This window comes from Cavia porcellus, unplaced genomic scaffold, assembly GCF_034190915.1.
Source record: "Cavia porcellus strain 051 isolate PalLab524CR breed Dunkin Hartley unplaced genomic scaffold, mCavPor4.1 scaffold_2, whole genome shotgun sequence".
Taxonomy (NCBI): domain Eukaryota; kingdom Metazoa; phylum Chordata; class Mammalia; order Rodentia; family Caviidae; genus Cavia; species Cavia porcellus.
Window position 1 is genome coordinate 38,267,285 of NW_026947485.1, and position 17,103 is coordinate 38,284,387.

Sequence of the window (17,103 nt, forward strand, 5' to 3'; positions counted from 1 at the left end):
TAAACCCAGGACAGATGTCTCCTGGCTGGGCCTGAGTGTGTTCTCCCCTGCACCTGGATCCTGTCCCACGGGGAGGGAGGAATGGGAGTTCAAAACTCTGTCACCTTCTGATAACATGGCAGGGAACAAGGCAGCTGGAGAGCGAGATAAACCAGGCTGCTCCCCAAGCCATGGCGGAAAGCTGGGCCAAGGCCTACCAGCTGGGCTCTCCCTGCTGCCCACAGCCCCAGGTATCTGAGCTGGGCGGTGGTCCTGTTTGCCTGGCCAGTAAAAAAGAGACCAGAACTCCAAGAGGCCACACCAGCTGCTGCCTTGTGTGAAGTGTCCCCTTCTTCCATGTCTGAGTACCAACCATCTTATTCCTGGAATAGAGCAAGCTATGCCCACTCAACCCGTCCAGCTCCCATGGCCGCTTGGCTCCCCCCTGGCCTGCCTTTGTCTAGCCCACCTTGTGCAGGGCATGTCCTCCTCTTGAGTCCAGGCCATTAAAGGGGACTTCCAAGGTCTACTCCTGCAGGTTCATAGGTACCTTGTGGGACTAATGCCATAGCAACTGCAACTGGGGCAGGGGCTAAACTCTCACCCTCCACCCCCACCGCTGCAGGTTCCTGGGATCAGGGGTGCCCTTGGGAACTACAACCAGGTGTCACTTGAATGGAAAGGATGGTAGGAACCAAGACCAGACCTGTTTGGGGACAACACAGAGTACAGGAGAAACAGGATCCTTCCGAGAGCAAGTCCTTCTCTGGATGCTGATCTCATTACAGAGACATGTGACCCAAATCTGCCCTAATCCACAGGGTTCCCCAGGGCTCCTGGCACCACCTGAGTACTCTGCTTTATGTCCAATGACAACCCAGATGGCCTTTTCTGGTTTCCATCTGTCTCCCCAAAGCAACCCTTACCTGGCCTGCCTTCACATACAAAACACAGGGACTGCATAATGTATGACCACAACTCTTTCTTGAGCCTAACTCTAGGAAGATATCAAACCCAGAACCCTGTTTGGCAGAGGTGACGTCTTCCCTGTGCACGCCAGCTGCCTGTGTTCCAGCCCGGGGAGGCTTACTACCTCCAGCACTTCTCCACTGCCTCTTTCTCCTGCCTGCTGCTTCTTAGTAAGCTCAGTTCTTAGTTCTTTCAACTTTGTGGCACAGCCATTGAGCTCCACACTGCCATGACAGCCAGCCAGACAGTCCTAAACTCAGGGAGTTCATGGTCTAGGACAGAGGAACAAGCCACCCTGTTGGTTCTCCATCAGATCACTGGGGACCTGCTCTCAACACAGCCTTACATGAGCAAGGGACATGGGGCTGCTCTCCTCACTGCATCTTTCTGTGATGTGGTTGGTAAATGGCAGTTAGGACAAACTGTCAGCTTGACTTGGGATCCACCTGAGAGATGGATAGAGCACATGTGTGGGTGCATTTGGGTGGATCGTGCAGCTGTGGCACTGGAGTTTGGGCCTGGTCCCTCGTCCCTGCCTCTCTGATGCTGCCTCCCCACTGTGCTTCTGGCCATGGTGAACTAAGCAACTTTGTTCCATCATGATGATTCTGCCTCAGAGCCAGGCAATCATGGATCGAGTCCCCTGAACATGCAAATTAAAGTTTTCCTCCTTTAAGTTATGGGTGTGTTGTCCCAGCAATGGGAAAGTTGACTAACACATGGTATGAAAATACCACCAGGGCTTCAAAGACACTCTCAAGACACTAATAGTGGCTCCAGGGAAGGTTTTGCCTTTCACCTAGGTCTCAATGGCAGGATCTTGTCGGGTAGGGAAGAGGCACTTATACGACAAAGCACCTGAACACAAAAATCGCATTTATTTCTCCTCCATTGTTCCTGGGCTCTCTAGATTTCCACAGGCCTTGAGTTGTGTCCTACCCACTGCACAAACAGTACCTTGTCTCAGCGCCCAGCAGTTCCTTAAAGTTTTCTCACCTGCTGCATGGCAGGAATGAAGGTCTGGAAAGCCTTTCACCAGCTGGGGTTAGGAAAACAATATTTCTTTTTCCATTTCCAGATAGAAAGCTGTCTTACAATTTTTAATCTTCGTTACGCACACTTCACGTGTTGGGAGATGTCAGCTTGTTCTTGGCCATCTGTGAACTTCTTCCAGAAAAGACAGATCCTTCAACAAAAAGGGAGGCCTAGGAAAGGGCACAGCTCATCAAGAGAGGCTTATTTTGCCTCCAGAGTGCGATCAAAGATATTCAAATGTCATTTAATGTACTTTCTGTGAGGTTAGAAAAGATGAATTTCAGTGCTGCAAGCTGAAACTCTGGCCAGCACTGGCCGGAAGTTGACGCACAGTAGTGAGGAATTGGGATCTGAATCCCCTGGGCTCCTTCAGAGCACCCCAGGAAGCTGAAATTTACCTCTGAGTAAAGACTAATGTCTACAGTTAGCCAGAGCAGAGGCCATAGGTCCTATGGGACTTTTTCACTTTGGTCCAAATCAAGGATGAAAATGGAAGCTGTTTGGCTAAAGCTAGGAACACGACGCTGGCAACCCTGAGCAGGAAACTGCCAGGCTGGGGTCTATATTCAAGCATGACTTGCTGCAAATCAGAGGCATGCTGGAGTAGCCTGACCACTGGTCCCAGCGTGCCTCCCATTTCTTCCGTATTTTCTCTCTTTGGCAAGTGTTTAAGGTCTGTGTGATCCTGTTGTGCATACGGGAAGAGGAGTCCTGAGGATTTGGAGCAGCCAGGTTGGGGGACAGATCTCATTTTCCCTGCCTGGAATCCTCTTTCTTCTAATAGCACCTTCATTTTCCTTCAGGGGCTGCCCCTTCCCTGCTCACAGGCCACATGATTCAAGAGCCAACAAATTCCTTTTTTCCCTCAAACTTTTTCAAGCTGGTTTTCTGTTTCACATAACTGGGGGGGAAAAAGGTACACAGCCAATAAAAAGACATTCCCCAACTTCAGAGGGGAGCAGAATGAAATACAAAAGACCTTGGAGTTTGCTATGAGCCCATCATGTGAACCTGAACCTGAGCCTGAGAGGAGTGGGAGATAGAAAATCGGCCGTCCCACCAAGGTCATTTCCCTTCCCAGGACCTCAGTCTCCTAATCTATAAAATGGGTATCCTTCTGAAAGCTCTGATACATACCTTGTGATTCTAGACATTTGAGTTTTTAACCCCAAAACAAATCAAACTGTAGGAACAGGTTTGGGAAAGATAAAGACAGCTTTGGCAGGTTTGTGCAAAAGTGAAAATTGTGCTACCTCGTGTCTGGGACCACCCAGTACCTGGTGTCCAGTGTGTGCAGGCAGAGATAACCACCTCCTGCCGAAGCTGCCATTGTGGTAGAGGCGGAGGTTTAAGAGCATCATGGTGGGGGGTTGTCAGGAGACGAGGTTCCGTTGCTGGCCTCCATTAGTTCTGATTTTATAACTCCGTGCTGGGCTCAGCCTGTTGGCTTGTTTGCTTTGAGGTTGCAGAACTGTCACCAAAAGGTGGCTTTGGGGCAGAATTTCTATCTGGAGGAGAAACCATCTGAGAAGAGAAGCAGTCTAGTGTCCCAGGTCTTTAAAAATGGCAACCAGACCCCCACATCTCTGAAAGGAGGCGTGTAGCAGAGAGGAACAAAACAGGAACCCCCCTCAGGACCATTGTGGGTGCCTTGGCTGAGCAGGAGAGAGCAGGAGAAGGGAAATGGGCGGGAGCAGACAGGCATACGGGGTTCCTCAGAGAAGGACACAAACCACCAACTCTAACACCAGAGACACCCAAGTTTTTCATTTTACACAATGTGTTTTGATCCTGTCTCCAGGTACAACTTTATGAAGTGCCCTTCCATGATTTTACTATGCTTCAGAGAGAGGTGGGGTGGGGGCACAGCTGGGCAGGACAGCAAGGGGCTACCATTGTACTCTCTCGGACACTCAGAGAAGTTCGGAAGACCCACCAGGCTGGAGCTGTACTTCAGGCCACCCACAACCCCCCATCCCTGAGAAGCACAGTTTTTACCCTCTCTGCTTGAGATGAGGCAGCCCTGTTCCACCTAGGCAGGCCAAACAGGGACAAGGCAGGAGGAGGGCAGTAGTGTGGCCACTGTGTTCAGGGTCCACATCAAACAGGGACAGTAGACGGACCCAGGGCTGCAGCCCAGGAAATTTCCTGGCAGTAGATAGGCCTAGCTGTCAAATATCAACAAATGACCTCAAGAAATAATCTTTCGGGGAGGCGGGGGTAGTGTCACATAGGACAAATCCAGGTGGCCACTGGACCTACAAGGTTCTTGGACCCCTGGTATTTGGAAACACGCTTGGAAATGATTACATGTCCTGTAGATCCGTCCCACTGGGTGGCCTCTTGCATGGCCTCTTGTTCTCTCCTGACAACATGTCGGTCCAGCCAGTCCTCCTCTAAAGCACACATAGCCTATACAGGCGCTGTGCGTGCTGGATCCTCTGATGGCCTGCTCCATGCCTAGGCCTTCTTGTCTTTCTAAAGGAAACGTTTAAGTGTTAATTTAATACTCTTAGGTAAAGTCATTTTCTCTGTGACCCTTTCTCTCACTGGAATGGTGGGGGGTGGGGCAGAGGAGGCTGGGAGAAGCCGGCAGCCCCTCTGCAGACTCCTGGAGGGCCGCCTTTAGCTGCCACCCTGGGCCTCAGCTCAGCCGCCTCAAGCAGGGCGTGGCCGCCTTGTTTTCTTAGGAAAGCAGTAACCACAGCGCATTCACTGTGGCTCTTTATGGCTTTCCATATGTGCAATCGCTCTTTCTCTCTTCAGTTTTTCCAACTATTTTTTCTTTTAAATAAATGCTCATAAATTTTACTGGTGAAAAGGATGAAAAACATACCTAAAAAGAGCAGATTGTTGGAAATAAAAGGAGGGGGAGGGTGTGCAAAGCAGAATGTAGAAAAAAGTTCCACATTATGTACTTAATAGGAAAAAAAAAACATTTCAAATATTAGGAAAAGAGAAGATTCCTCGGTAAATTCCCTGACCCTTGCTGCAGCTTGACTAGCTGTTGCTGGCTGTACTGAATCCCCAGCCATCCTTTCCTGCATCGTGTTGAGGAGACCTGGTGGAGGCCCTCGGGCCTGGGGGAGCAGCGGCCTGCGGATACTGGTGTGGCGACCTCTGGCTTCCATGGTCTCTCAGCTGGTAGGTCACATGGGCTTCATGTAAGTCTCAGGATCTGCAAGCCACAGGGAGCTGGACTCAAACATCTGGAAAGTTCTATGGCCTTATGATTAACTAAAGCGAGAAACTGGTGCTGAGGCCCCTTTGCTCATGATTCCTTGCTTTTCAGGGAAGCGGCCATAGACTCTGTTGGTTCACTCTTCCCTTCCTCTTTATCCACACAATCCCACTTTTATATGAGGCAGCAATATGCCCCAGAGTTGCTGTAGAGAAATTCCCAGCCTCTCTTGCAACTGAATGTGTGTATCTGATGCAATTACAGCCCATAAAATATAAATTTAAGCTAAGCATGGTGATGTACACTGTCATCTCAGCACTCTGGGAGGCTGAAGCAGGAGAATCACCAGTTCAAGCCAAATCTGGATAACTTAGTGACTTAACAAGACCCCGTCTCAAAATGTGAAAATTTAAATAAGGGCTAAGGATATAATGAGAAGGTCCTGGGTTCAATCTGCAATACAGGAAAAAGATGATTGATTAATTGAGAGTCAGATTAAGTCCATGAATTAGACAACTCAGCTAGGTCATGTTTTTGCCTCTTGTTCTTCCTGACTGCCTAGAATTCAATCATAAAATGGAAGAAGAGCGACTGTTTTGCAACTAGAGGGTCAAAATAATCATGACCTTCTAGTTAACCACCAGTGAAGGTGGTCCCACAAGAAAATAATAGGTCTATCTATTTTCTATCACCTAGTGACACTGTAGCCACCACAAAGTCATTGTAGCATAACATATTCACATTTGGTGCTGGTGTAAACAAATTACTGCACTGCTAGTTGTATAAAAGTACAGCATAGGCAATTATGTATGGTGTATAGTACTTGGTAATGATAGTAAATGATTATGTTACTAATGTCTGGATTTACTGCACTAGAGTTTTCAATGTTATTTTAGGAAACACCACTGCTACTTATTAAAAAAGATGTTTACTGTGGAACATTGCACTGTGTTATGCCGGAAGCAGCCTCACACACCTGTGTTCACAGTGTCTCTGGATTGCATCATTTTCTCTGCTCCGTAACTGTGTGCCCTCTGGCCTTCATCCTCTCTCAGCCTGCACCACCCCATTGAAAATCAGGACACAGCAGTAGTCTTAGCTCATAGAGCTGGGAGGAGGCAATGCAACGGGCTTCATAGTGTACTCGGAAACACCTTGGCACACAGACAGCGCTAGGAAAGAGCTGTGTTTACAGACACTAGGAAGCCCACCAAAGCCCAAATACTCATGCCTCTAGGCTGGTGCTTCTCCAGTTTAGCGGGAGAATAATCTACCCCCAACTCTGCCAAAGATCTGGTTCATTTTGGGGCTAAAACCCCAAAACCATCCTATAAACAAGTCTCCATGGACACTGCTACAGATGGACTGTAGGCCACGCTTGCACAGGTGGTTATATAGTGGTTTCAGTGTTAGACAAACCCAGACACAAATCTCACTCAATTTCTACCTGTGTGGTTTTGTATAGTATTTGAAATGCATTAAGACCCTGCTTTTTTATCTGAAAAATGAGCTTATTAATATTAGTAATATCCTCCAATGAGTTAAATAAAAATACTTGTGTACAGGACATAAAAGTTCAGACTCGTGTGCAAAAGTACTCACTTTATCTATAGCTTATCTTAACACAGCCCATGGCCTTGTATTTCCACTAACAGCAGAAAAAGTTCAAGCTAGAAATTCCAACATGGCTCCCTCAGATGGCTTCTAGTTTTAAAGACAGATATCTAACATATCTATCTAATCTATCTATCCAACCTATCTATCTATATATCTCTTAGGGAAATGGTAACCGGAATGGGAACTCTGCAGATGATCCAGGCTCTTCAGGGGCTTTCACAAGCACAGCTGGCCCTAGCATTCACATGCCCAGGGATGGCCACAGTGCAAGGTGCTGGCTGCATTGCCCCAGGGCTGACCTTCTTGCCTCTACTTAAAGCCTCCTCACCTGCCAAGTCCCTTGTGTATTTGCTGGGCGCTCTCAACACCTGCACTGCTGTGCTGCGCCCAGCCACAAGGCTGCCTCAAACACCTGCTGGGTCTCTTTCCTCGGCCATTTAATTCGCTGTGAGGATACCATGGTGGATATGCAGCTTGCCTGGGGTTTGGTCATCTCGGGCCACTTCCTTCCACCAACTGACCCAACAGCTTCTCTCTTTACAGGCTAGATAGAAAGGGAGCCTCCTCCTACCTCGTTCTGCTTTCTTCCCTGTCTCTGGATCCTCTTGGAAATTGTGATGGGAATCCACAATCCGATCTCTCTCTCTCTCTCTCTCTCTCTCTCTCTCTCTCACACACACACACACACACACACACACACACACACACACACCCGAGCCTGGCTCTTGCAAACCAAAGCCACTCAGCTCCTCAGTTGATGTCTTGATTCAGGGAGCTGTCTGGCTTTCCTGGGGACAGAGAAGGCAAACCCTCCACCCCTGCATTAGCATCTCAGAATAGCACCCCTTTAACTCTTTTTTGTTTAATTAATTTTACTGGTACACTTTAGATCTATGCATAATGATCACATTCATCAAGGGGAATTTGTACCCGTACATAATACATCTTGATTCTTTTTTCTGTGACCCTCTCTCCTCCCTTCAATCCTTCTTCCCCTCTTTATTTACAAAAGCTTTGCTTCCATCTATTTCTTTTTCCTTTTCTCTTCCTTCCTTTCCCCCTCCTCTACTCCTTATTCCCTTCCCATTTGAACATTTCTCCCTTTTTCTCAATATCTATTACACATTTTGGCCCTTATTTACCCTTTTGGCTTCTCATATCAGAGAAAACATAGGATATTTAAAAATTTGTGTCTGATTTATTTCACTTAAGAGTACGGTCTCAAGGTGATCTGTTTAGAAATGTCTCAAGCTTATCCTTCTTTATGGAAGACTAATACTCCATTGTATAAAAATTTTTCTTTATGCATGCATCTGTTGATGGGCATTTGAGCTGTTTCCAAGATTGCTATTACAAACTGTGCTGCTGTGGGTCTTTAAATTTGGGAGTTTTGGAAGATTTTTCTTCTTCTTCTTCTTCTTCTTCTTCTTCTTCTTCTTCTTCTTCTTCTTCTTTTTGCATTCTTTACATATCTTAGATATTAGTCATTTTTCTGAGGAACAGCTAGCAAAAAATTTTTTCCACTCAATGGGTTATCTCTCTGCTTTGTTCTTTTGCTAGCACCTCTTTATATCTTAAAGAGAACATGTCTATTTACCTATGGCCTGACTGGAGTAGGTGCTAGATGGTCCCAAAGCAGTGTCTTGTTCATCTTGAGTTCTCGGATTAGTGCAGTCTGCTGAGTGGGCACCTCTGAACTGTGCTCCTACCAGCTCCCCAGCAAGGGAAATGAGGCAGGCAGAGGTAGGGGCTGTCTGTCTGGACCTACCTTTCTCTCAAGAGTCCAGAAATGCTTCTATCAGGGATCTCCTCATTTCCATCAAACACTGTCCCCTGCAGGGTCATTTTAAATGTCAGTACTCCTGGGACAGTGTGTCTTTGAGTAGCTGTCCAGGGGTGACATATCTACTCTGGCTCTAAGAACCCTGAAGATGGTGAGGCCTGCGGGCCCCTCACTTTCCTGAAGGTAGGAAATGGGAAGTGTGAAGAGAGTCCCTGAGCACGTCAAGCTGCCTCTGGCGATGGATGCAGTGACCCTCTGTATCTTCTTCAGTACTGAACCCACAAGAGTGCCACCAGCAGCAACAAAGCCTGTTCAAGCTTGCATTTATTTCTCCACGGTCTGGGAATGGGTATGGGGAAGGGATATATAACCTGAGTTTTAGGGGGAGGCCTGGGCCTTGTGGAGGAGGAGGGTTTGCCTGCTCTGCATTCAGTAGTGTTACTAGTAGGGGTGATTCAGGGTATGTTGCATTATGGTCCGTATCGCCATCCATGTCTCCTGGGCTGTGGGGATGATCTGTGTAGCTGGCAGCAGGAAGCCATAGCGCCCTGTGTCCCGGAGCTCGAAGGTAAAGGCATACTTGATGCCACTGTCATAGGCCCAGTCCACGGTGACTCCACTGGCCACATCTAGAAACAAAAGAACCCCAAAAATTCCCCCAAAGGAAGGAGGGTATGAGATCACAGAGTTCAGGGGCATCACACTGGGAAAGTGAACCCTGGAGCCAAACTCCCACCCAGCCCAGACCCTATTACATTCCTGGCCCAGGTTTCATCCTGGGACACACCCTACCCACCTAGCCCACCCCTTCTCTTGCAGACCGAAAGCCCCAGAGGCCACCAGGCTGATGCTCTTTTCTAGCAAGGAGCCCTGCAGTAAGCTAGGCTTCCAGAGCTGTGCATTGACACACCAAGGAGAGGCTGCCTGGGAGCCATCATCCACTCTGCTCTCTAAATTTAACAGGCAGCTTTGGCCCAGCCCAGATAGGCTTGTGGCACTGCTATCTGGCTGGCCAGGCTGCCAGTAAGCTGCACCTGCCTGAGCCCAGGTAGATGTGGCATCTGGGGCAGTAATCAAGGAGGCTTACTCACAGAGGGTATTGCTGATGCTGCCAAAAATGTAGTTGATCCCATGCACCTTGTACAGAGCCTTCACTGCTTTCTTGGCAAGCCTGTACTGTAAGACAACAGCGGAGAGGGACTGACAGGGGCTTACAGGAGTTCCCACACCCCCTGCACCCTCGGCAGCTGGTGAGAAGTAGACTTAGTCCCAGAAGTTGATGGTGCAGACAGCTCTTCTGGGAAGGGAACATAGCACCTCTAGCCTTGAATTTGATCTCAGAGAAAAACAGGTTTCCTATCCTCCCAAGTATGGGGTCTAGCAGTCAGACCCTCATTTTAAGGAATGAGAGCCTGAACTCTCTGGAAATGGGTCAGATACAGATTTTCCTGGGAAAAGGTCTCTTCCCCCAATCCCTAGGCAGCCAATATTACCAGTTCCTTTTGGCTTGAAACAGGTTCCATAGAGTGGCCATATGGATACATGAGCATCTGAGAGTAGCTGTGGATGGAGATCAGAGCTTTGAAGTTCCCATGGCCTGTGATAAAGTCCACAATGGCAGCCACCTCTGGCTCTGACTGAGGTGAAGGCCCATGGTAAGTCTCTGAACAGGGGTTGCTGTTAGAACCATTTCCTGGAAGTAAAATAAAACCACTCAAAGGGTTGGAATTCCCAGATGTGGCAGAGATAGTCCTCTCAAAATATCCATATAGCCCCTGATGTTTCCCAGCCTTCTTTTGCAGTGTGGTTGAGGTCATGTGACAATTTCTGACCAATGAAAATGAGTGGAAATGATATAACATTTCTGGATTGAGTCCATGAACAAGAATAACTTTACACTCCAATCAGTTTGTCTGGTGGGGAAGCAAACTATTTTAGATAAAAGTAGCATCCCAGGCCCCTCTGTCACCACTAGAAGAGAGTTGCCAAGGAGATTCACCTGCCCACACTGGGTTTTGTATGCATATAAAATAAACTTTTGTTATATTTAGCCATTGAGATTTGGAAGGATATTTGTTACTGCTGCACACCCACATCTCATACATCAGAGACACACAACACTGTGACCCAGTGTTATGGTTTGTGTCTAGATGCCCCCACCCCAGCAAGCCTCATGTAGTCATGGAAGGGGAAGGCTTTTCAGAGGTAGCTGTATGGTGGTGGGATTAAGGATATGTGGCTAGTAAATCAGTCCACTGATTTGCTTGACATAGTTCTGGCTAGCACTAAGGTAATGAGTGCTATATCTACCCTGGGGCAGATAGTCTGCATACGATACAAGGGACAGAAAGAGGCTTGTGCTTCCCTTGTTGCTTTTGCTGTCTTGTGGGTGCCATGAACCGTTCTCTTCTGTGATGGCCCTCTGCCCAGTCACCCTACCTTGGAGCTATCCAATTATGAACTGAAACCTCTACAATCTGTGAGCTAAATAAACCTTTCCCCCTTTAACTCTGGGTGTCACATATTTTGTCTCAGCAATGAGAGAAAATAACTAAGACATTCAGCAACTCTATGGCCCAGCAAGGAGCCCTCTGGGGTCTTCGTTTGGATACATCCTATCTGGGATTCCCTGGAAAGTCAGGCCTGCCTCAGAAGCTATATTCATGAGCACTAGAGGTCTATGTCCCAATTCTAGCCGCCCCTTAGCAGCAGTGCCTTTGACCGAACCTTCTTGAGTTCACTGCAAAATGCTCAGAGAGTGTCTGTTTGAGCTTTGCCCCAGCTGTGGTCACAGGAGCTCCATGGATTTGGGGGCCAGGGAAGGACAGATAACATCTCCATAGTTGCCTGAAGGTTGTTGAGAACCACAAATGCAAGAGGTCTTTGAAAATTCTTTTTGGGGCCTATGTGGAGGACAGAGCTAAGAGAAAATGTGCTTCTAGTTTTTGACAAGTTTAATTTGTTCCCATGTTCTCTTCATTTCCTTCCTTCTCTTCCACTCTTCTTATGCTCTGCTCCTGCTCCAAGGACCATGTTGTAGAGGGCTGGTCAGAGCTGGTCAAGATTATGGGCACAAGGGGAAGAATGTATCCCAGCCCCTCTCCCCCCGCCCCCTCTGAAACACCTGCACCTAAGCCCAGGTCAGAGCGTAGGGATACCCCCAGGTTCTGAAGCCACCTGGTGATACCAGAGCAACCGTTTTGCCCCTTGCCAGCAGACCAGCCCAATGACCAGTTCAGGTGAGGCTGGGCAATGCAGCAGATTGGTCTTCTTGAAGGCAGATGAGGGCAGGCATGGTGGGAAACAAGATCTCCAGACTGCTGCTAACACAGCTATTAAACGAGGGCAATAATAATGCTATAAACTAAATATTCCCACCTGAGTCACCAGCCCAGAGGCCATCCTGTCACCTGAGAGACCCCCTCTTGGTTGGCTGTCCACACCCGTGCTGGGGGGACTCTGATTAGAAGGGGACAAGCCTGCCAAGAACAAGAGAGTGAGGGGCAGCCCCCCAAGCTGGTGTGGTCCTGGCTAACAGTGGCCCTGGTTGTTGTGTCTGCCCTGAGTTCCTGCACCTGCTTCCCCTGATGAATGACAAATAGCAACAGATGAGCCGAGCAAGCAGGGAGGCTGAGAGCTTTGTCTGCGTTTGCAACCCACGCAGGAAAGCAATTCCCCTGCCAACAACCAGGTGGCTTTGCCCAAATATGGAGAAACACTTCAGGCCATTAGTTCTGGTTTGAGCTAAGCAGAAAAAAACTAATCTTCCCCTGACCAAATGGGAATTAGCTGCCTGCCTCTCTGACGTTCAGTAAAGGTCCTCTGAGCCTGCCTGTTTCACAAGTACCTGCTAATGGATTCATTAGCTATTTATTTTTCCTTCTCTAAAAATGTAATTTGTAGCAAAGGGAACTCTCTGGAAGGACATGGTAAATTATTAAAAGCAGTAATCTTTGGGTAGTGGGATTATGGGAGCTTTTTGGCCCCTCTGGGCTTTTTTTTTTTCCATAATTGTTTTTTATATTGTATATATACAGGGATCTTTTTTCCCTGTGGAGAAACCCACAAAAGTTATTTTCTTTTAGAGGTAATTTGTCTTTCTCCAAGCCGGGATGTCTGAGGGCCTGTGGACACTGACAGCAGTGGGTGCTGTGGGGTCACCTGTATGCCCACCCAGAGCAAACTTCTGGTCATGTGGAGGTGAAATGCCTAATTTGACAGTCCTACTCCTTTACAGCATAGGCGACACACAGAGCCCAGACCCCCAGACACCCCTCACTCTGCGGGCTGAGGGGGCCTCAGTTCCAAAGCTCTTCAACGGTTCTTAGTTTTCAATGAGAGCAGACCTCAGAAGCCAGGTTTTCAGAGCCGTCAGCACCCAGGTCACACTGTTCTCTGCCATGAGTCTGACCACCCTCTTACGGATTTGCTTGCAATGGCACTGTCCCCTTTGGGACTGAACTCCCCCACCCACCTCCATGCCGTGTGGACACCACATCTGGAAGCAGAGGGTAGTATGTGTATTCTGGTGACTCTGCCTTGGCTGTTACATTCTGTCCAGCTGTTACACTCCTGGGGTCCATGTACTGTCTCTGTGCTTTGAGGGGGGTGCTCAGTTTTCTCAACTAATCCCCTGGCCCATGGCATGGTGAGGGACAGACTCAAAGAAGACTAGCAGGCACCCAGGAGCAAGCTCACACCAGCCCAGCAATGGATTCATACAGCCCTGCAGATACGTAGCAGCCTGGCAGTGCACTGGCCCGTGGTCACAAAGAAACTGGCCAAAAATCAACGTCAGGTTTCAGCCAGCTCCAGTGGCAAGAATCTGGCTCCTTCCATATTGGAACTATTACTTTGATCTTCCCATAGGGTAAGTTTCAGATCAGAGCTTTCAGGGAATAAGTCCAGAGATATTTTCTTGGGTTGTGCTCTCCTCAGGAAAGGGTTAGGGACATTTCAGATGTGTCATGAAACCCTCAGCCTCTGGGTTTTGAATAACTGGTAAGCCTACCTTGTATCTCCTGCTTAGGTTAGGATTCAGTGCTTGCAGTTGTCCTCAGGAGCTGAGAGCCCCCTTAACAGTCCCATGAAAGCTTGTATATGTATATATTTGACACACACGTGCAACCCCTGCCATAGCCCAGGGCCCATCCCAGGCACATACATGCCTTCCCCTGGCCATGAAACACACACATTATCTCACAGTATTGTCCCTGCCTCCCAAGTTATGAGTCAACCCAACCTAACAGTGTGGGAGAGCCTGCCTAGGACCGCAGCTCACGTACCTCCAAAGCCTGATTTCCAGTTCCGGTTGAGATCCACGCCAGTGCAGGAGGTTCCTGGTCTGCTGGACTTGTTCTTCCGCCACAAGCGGTTCTGAGAAAGCCCAGGTCAGGTGACCTCATTCACTGGGCCCACTTCCCTGGGCATGGGAGTGCTGCCATCCTGGTTGACGAAGAGGGGTCTGGTGGGGCAGGGAGGAGCAGAGGGAAAAATCCCCAGGACAGGATGGGGCTGGGCCAAGGCTACAGGTCAGATATGCTGTGGTTGAAGTCAAAGTTTAGGGAGAGGCCCCCAAACAGGCTGCCAATGGTGGCCTTTGCTGGGCAGTAGACAGGGGCTGGAGGGCAAGAGGTCATAGCTACAGTACTAAGCAACCCTCCTTCCCCCAGCAAAGCCCTCAAAGGAGTCAGCTCCAGAGCCTGGGGGAACTTTCTCTGCCTCCACAGAACTGACTCCTGATTCCCAAGCTCCCCATGTGTCCTCACCATGCTATGAGTAAAAGCGAACCCATCAGGGTTGGTGACAAGATCTATGAAGATGTCCATGGTATTCAATATGTCTGTCAGGATGCTGTCTTTGCCATACGCGCTGACAATCTGCAAGAAAGCTTGAGAGATGGGAGGCCCTGCTAGGATTTCCTCAGAGGTAGAGCAGGACATTTGCACAGCCAGTGGCTGCAGGAAGAGACAGCACTGGGCCATCCAAAATCAGAGGCTTTGATTTTAAGCAACTTGAAGGCAGAGAATAGACAAGAGCTCTCTGCTGCAAAGAGCACCTGGTAGCTTTTCCACAGGGCAGGAGGGGATAGAGCACCCTGAATTTGAGAGAATGAGGTTAAATTTTTCAATTTATGGAGGTATCCTTAACTACTCAAACACCCCCACCCTTTTTAGCCCCCATCAATGGCTTTCCCTTGGCCACAAGGCCCTGCTGACCTTCCTGGCAGTCCAGATGCCAGTGGCATGAGTGATCCACTCCCGGGAGTGAATCCCAGTGTCGATCCAGATGGCTGGACGATTCGAGCCTCCAGTGCTGAACTGGGAGGAAAAACAAGGGAGGTTTGACCAGAGACATCATGGTGCTCATGCTGGGGCTCCCTGGAAGGAGGCCCTAGATGCATGAATACTGCAGGGGATGGCCCCATGTGCTAGAAGTGCTTGGCCCATGGAGTGGGGGTACACAGGCACCTGTGCATGCACCCAGCAAATGTTTGTGTTGGGGGCCTTTGTCCTATGTGCTGCTCTCAGAGGGCAAAGCAGGATCAAGCAGGAGGCACAGAATTTCCCAGGGGACTGAGGACATCTTAACACTAGAGCTCTTTGAACTTTAATGGGCATGTGAATGCCCTGGGAATCTCACTAAAGTGCAGATTCTGATTCAGTGGGGCTGGTGAGGATTCTGAGCATTGGCATTTCTAACATGCACCCTCCCAAGGGACACAGATGCTTTGTGCAAGGGCCACACTTTGAGCAGGAAGGTCTTAGACAACACTACAACAGCACTTGGTACGGGGGGGATGGCAGCAGAAACAGGGGAAGCCAAAGGCCAAGTTAGACAAAGGCCATGAGTCTATTCAGGGACATCACACTGAGCATGGTTAAGGGTATCAGGGTTTATCTTTCCTGACATCTGATGTCTAGTGCCCTACAGGGCCCAAGGTAACTTTTAAGGCACTTAATAAGAACAGCTTTCTGGTGGCCTCTGCATTTTATCCATCCTGCTTCCTTCATGCCAAGGGCCCTACAGTGGCCAGGTTTACTCAAGTGCTGTGTTAGGGGCTCTTGTCAAAGGCTGAGAGGTTTGTCCAGAGACTCAGGCCTATCTATTGGGCTCCCCAAACCAGATGATGTCAGTCATCATCAGATGAACTCTCTATGTACGTACCTAGATGAACCTTCTCTGTGCCATTTACAAGAAGAAGCAACCGAGGCAGCAGAAAGAACACTGACTCACCCAGACTCACACCCCAGTTCAGGGTGACAAGTGCCATTGTATAACTGCAACTCCTTAGCAACCCTCCCACTACTTCCTGCCTGGTCACCACACTGTCACCTGTCCCCTACTGTAATGGTGGTTCCTTCAATGTCACATCTCAAAGTTCATGAGTCACCTGAGGTCAGGGGTATATACATCCTCCTCCTCCTCAAAACTCCCACCCACCTCTGCCCTGTGAGCCCAACCTCAGCCACAGGTTGTCACTATAGTTTCTTGGCTGTCCCCGAGCTTTTACCTTCAGAATAAGAATGGAGCGGTTTTCAAAGCTGTTTCCAATGTGAATTTTGGAGACAATGTCTGAATGCTCAGTTACAAAGTTGTCAATCCAGCTGTAGATCTAAAAGGAATGAAATCCATCAGACTGGCTTGTAAACAAGGAAACAGGTGAACCCCAAGATGCCTCTGAATATTCTCCTCCCTTACCCCCACCCACCCTCTTTATGGCTTGAATCAATCAAGAATTGCAAAACTTGAAGATGCCCTCAAGCCAGGTGTGGTGGTGCACTCCTGTAATCCCAGCACTCAGGCGGCTGAGGCAGGAGGATCGTTGCAAGTTGGAGACCAGCCTGGGCTACAAAGTGAGCCTAACGCCATCCTAAACTGCATGGTGAGACACTGTCTCAAAAACAGACAAAAAAAAAAAGACGCCCTCAGAGCTCAGGGCAGTGAGCATGACCGGCCGTTACCAGGCCCTCCCCTGTGTAGAACCACACTGCTGCCTAGGAGATGAGCAGACACTAAGTCTTCTCTAGTCCCCAGCCAGGACCAGTAGCTCTCTGTGGTTGGAAATTCTCCCTTGTCTTCATTCTTTGGCCCTTTTAGGCCATTTGACAGATCTCAATGTTTTAAAAAACTTTTTTTCAATGTTTAAAAAAATTTTTTTAATCCCTTTTAGACTCTAAGCCACTTGAAGGCAGGATTCATGTTTTATTGACCTCTGGCATCGGTTATTAGACCTCTTTAATTCACCCTTTCGTCCTTTCAATACACATAATTAAGAAATATAAAAAAAAAGATGGATCATATAATACAAGCCTTGTAAAATGGGCAAGTGATGATAATAACAGAGGGACAATACAGACAATGTTATGTCCTTAACATAATATGAGACTTGTGCCTTGAGTCTCCTTCAGAACTTGTCATCTCTGTACCCTCCTTTCTGTTCTCCTGCCCACTGTCCTTTATAAACAAGCCACCACCCATCACATCTGCCATAGCTGTCACTGTGATCATGAATTTTCTCTAAGTAAAGGCAACTCTG

The 17,103-nt window shown here is 48.4% G+C and overlaps 1 protein-coding gene across 2 annotated transcripts in view; it reads right to left on the reverse strand.

The window, feature by feature from the left end:
* Positions 1-8,870: 8,870 nt before the first annotated feature.
* The window catches only part of Cpa5 (carboxypeptidase A5), a 43,721-nt gene continuing 35,488 nt past the window's right edge, over positions 8,871-17,103 (reverse strand). For both annotated transcript variants that reach the window (XM_063240724.1, XM_003475198.3), the window contains exons 7-13: positions 16,078-16,179; positions 14,783-14,884; positions 14,333-14,443; positions 13,850-13,940; positions 10,058-10,257; positions 9,656-9,740; positions 8,871-9,193 (exon numbers count right to left, since the gene is read on the reverse strand). In XM_063240724.1, coding sequence (XP_063096794.1) covers positions 9,006-9,193; positions 9,656-9,740; positions 10,058-10,257; positions 13,850-13,940; positions 14,333-14,443; positions 14,783-14,884; positions 16,078-16,179 — 879 coding nt within the window. In that variant the 3' untranslated portion in view covers positions 8,871-9,005. The remainder of the gene's footprint in view (positions 9,194-9,655; positions 9,741-10,057; positions 10,258-13,849; positions 13,941-14,332; positions 14,444-14,782; positions 14,885-16,077; positions 16,180-17,103) is intronic.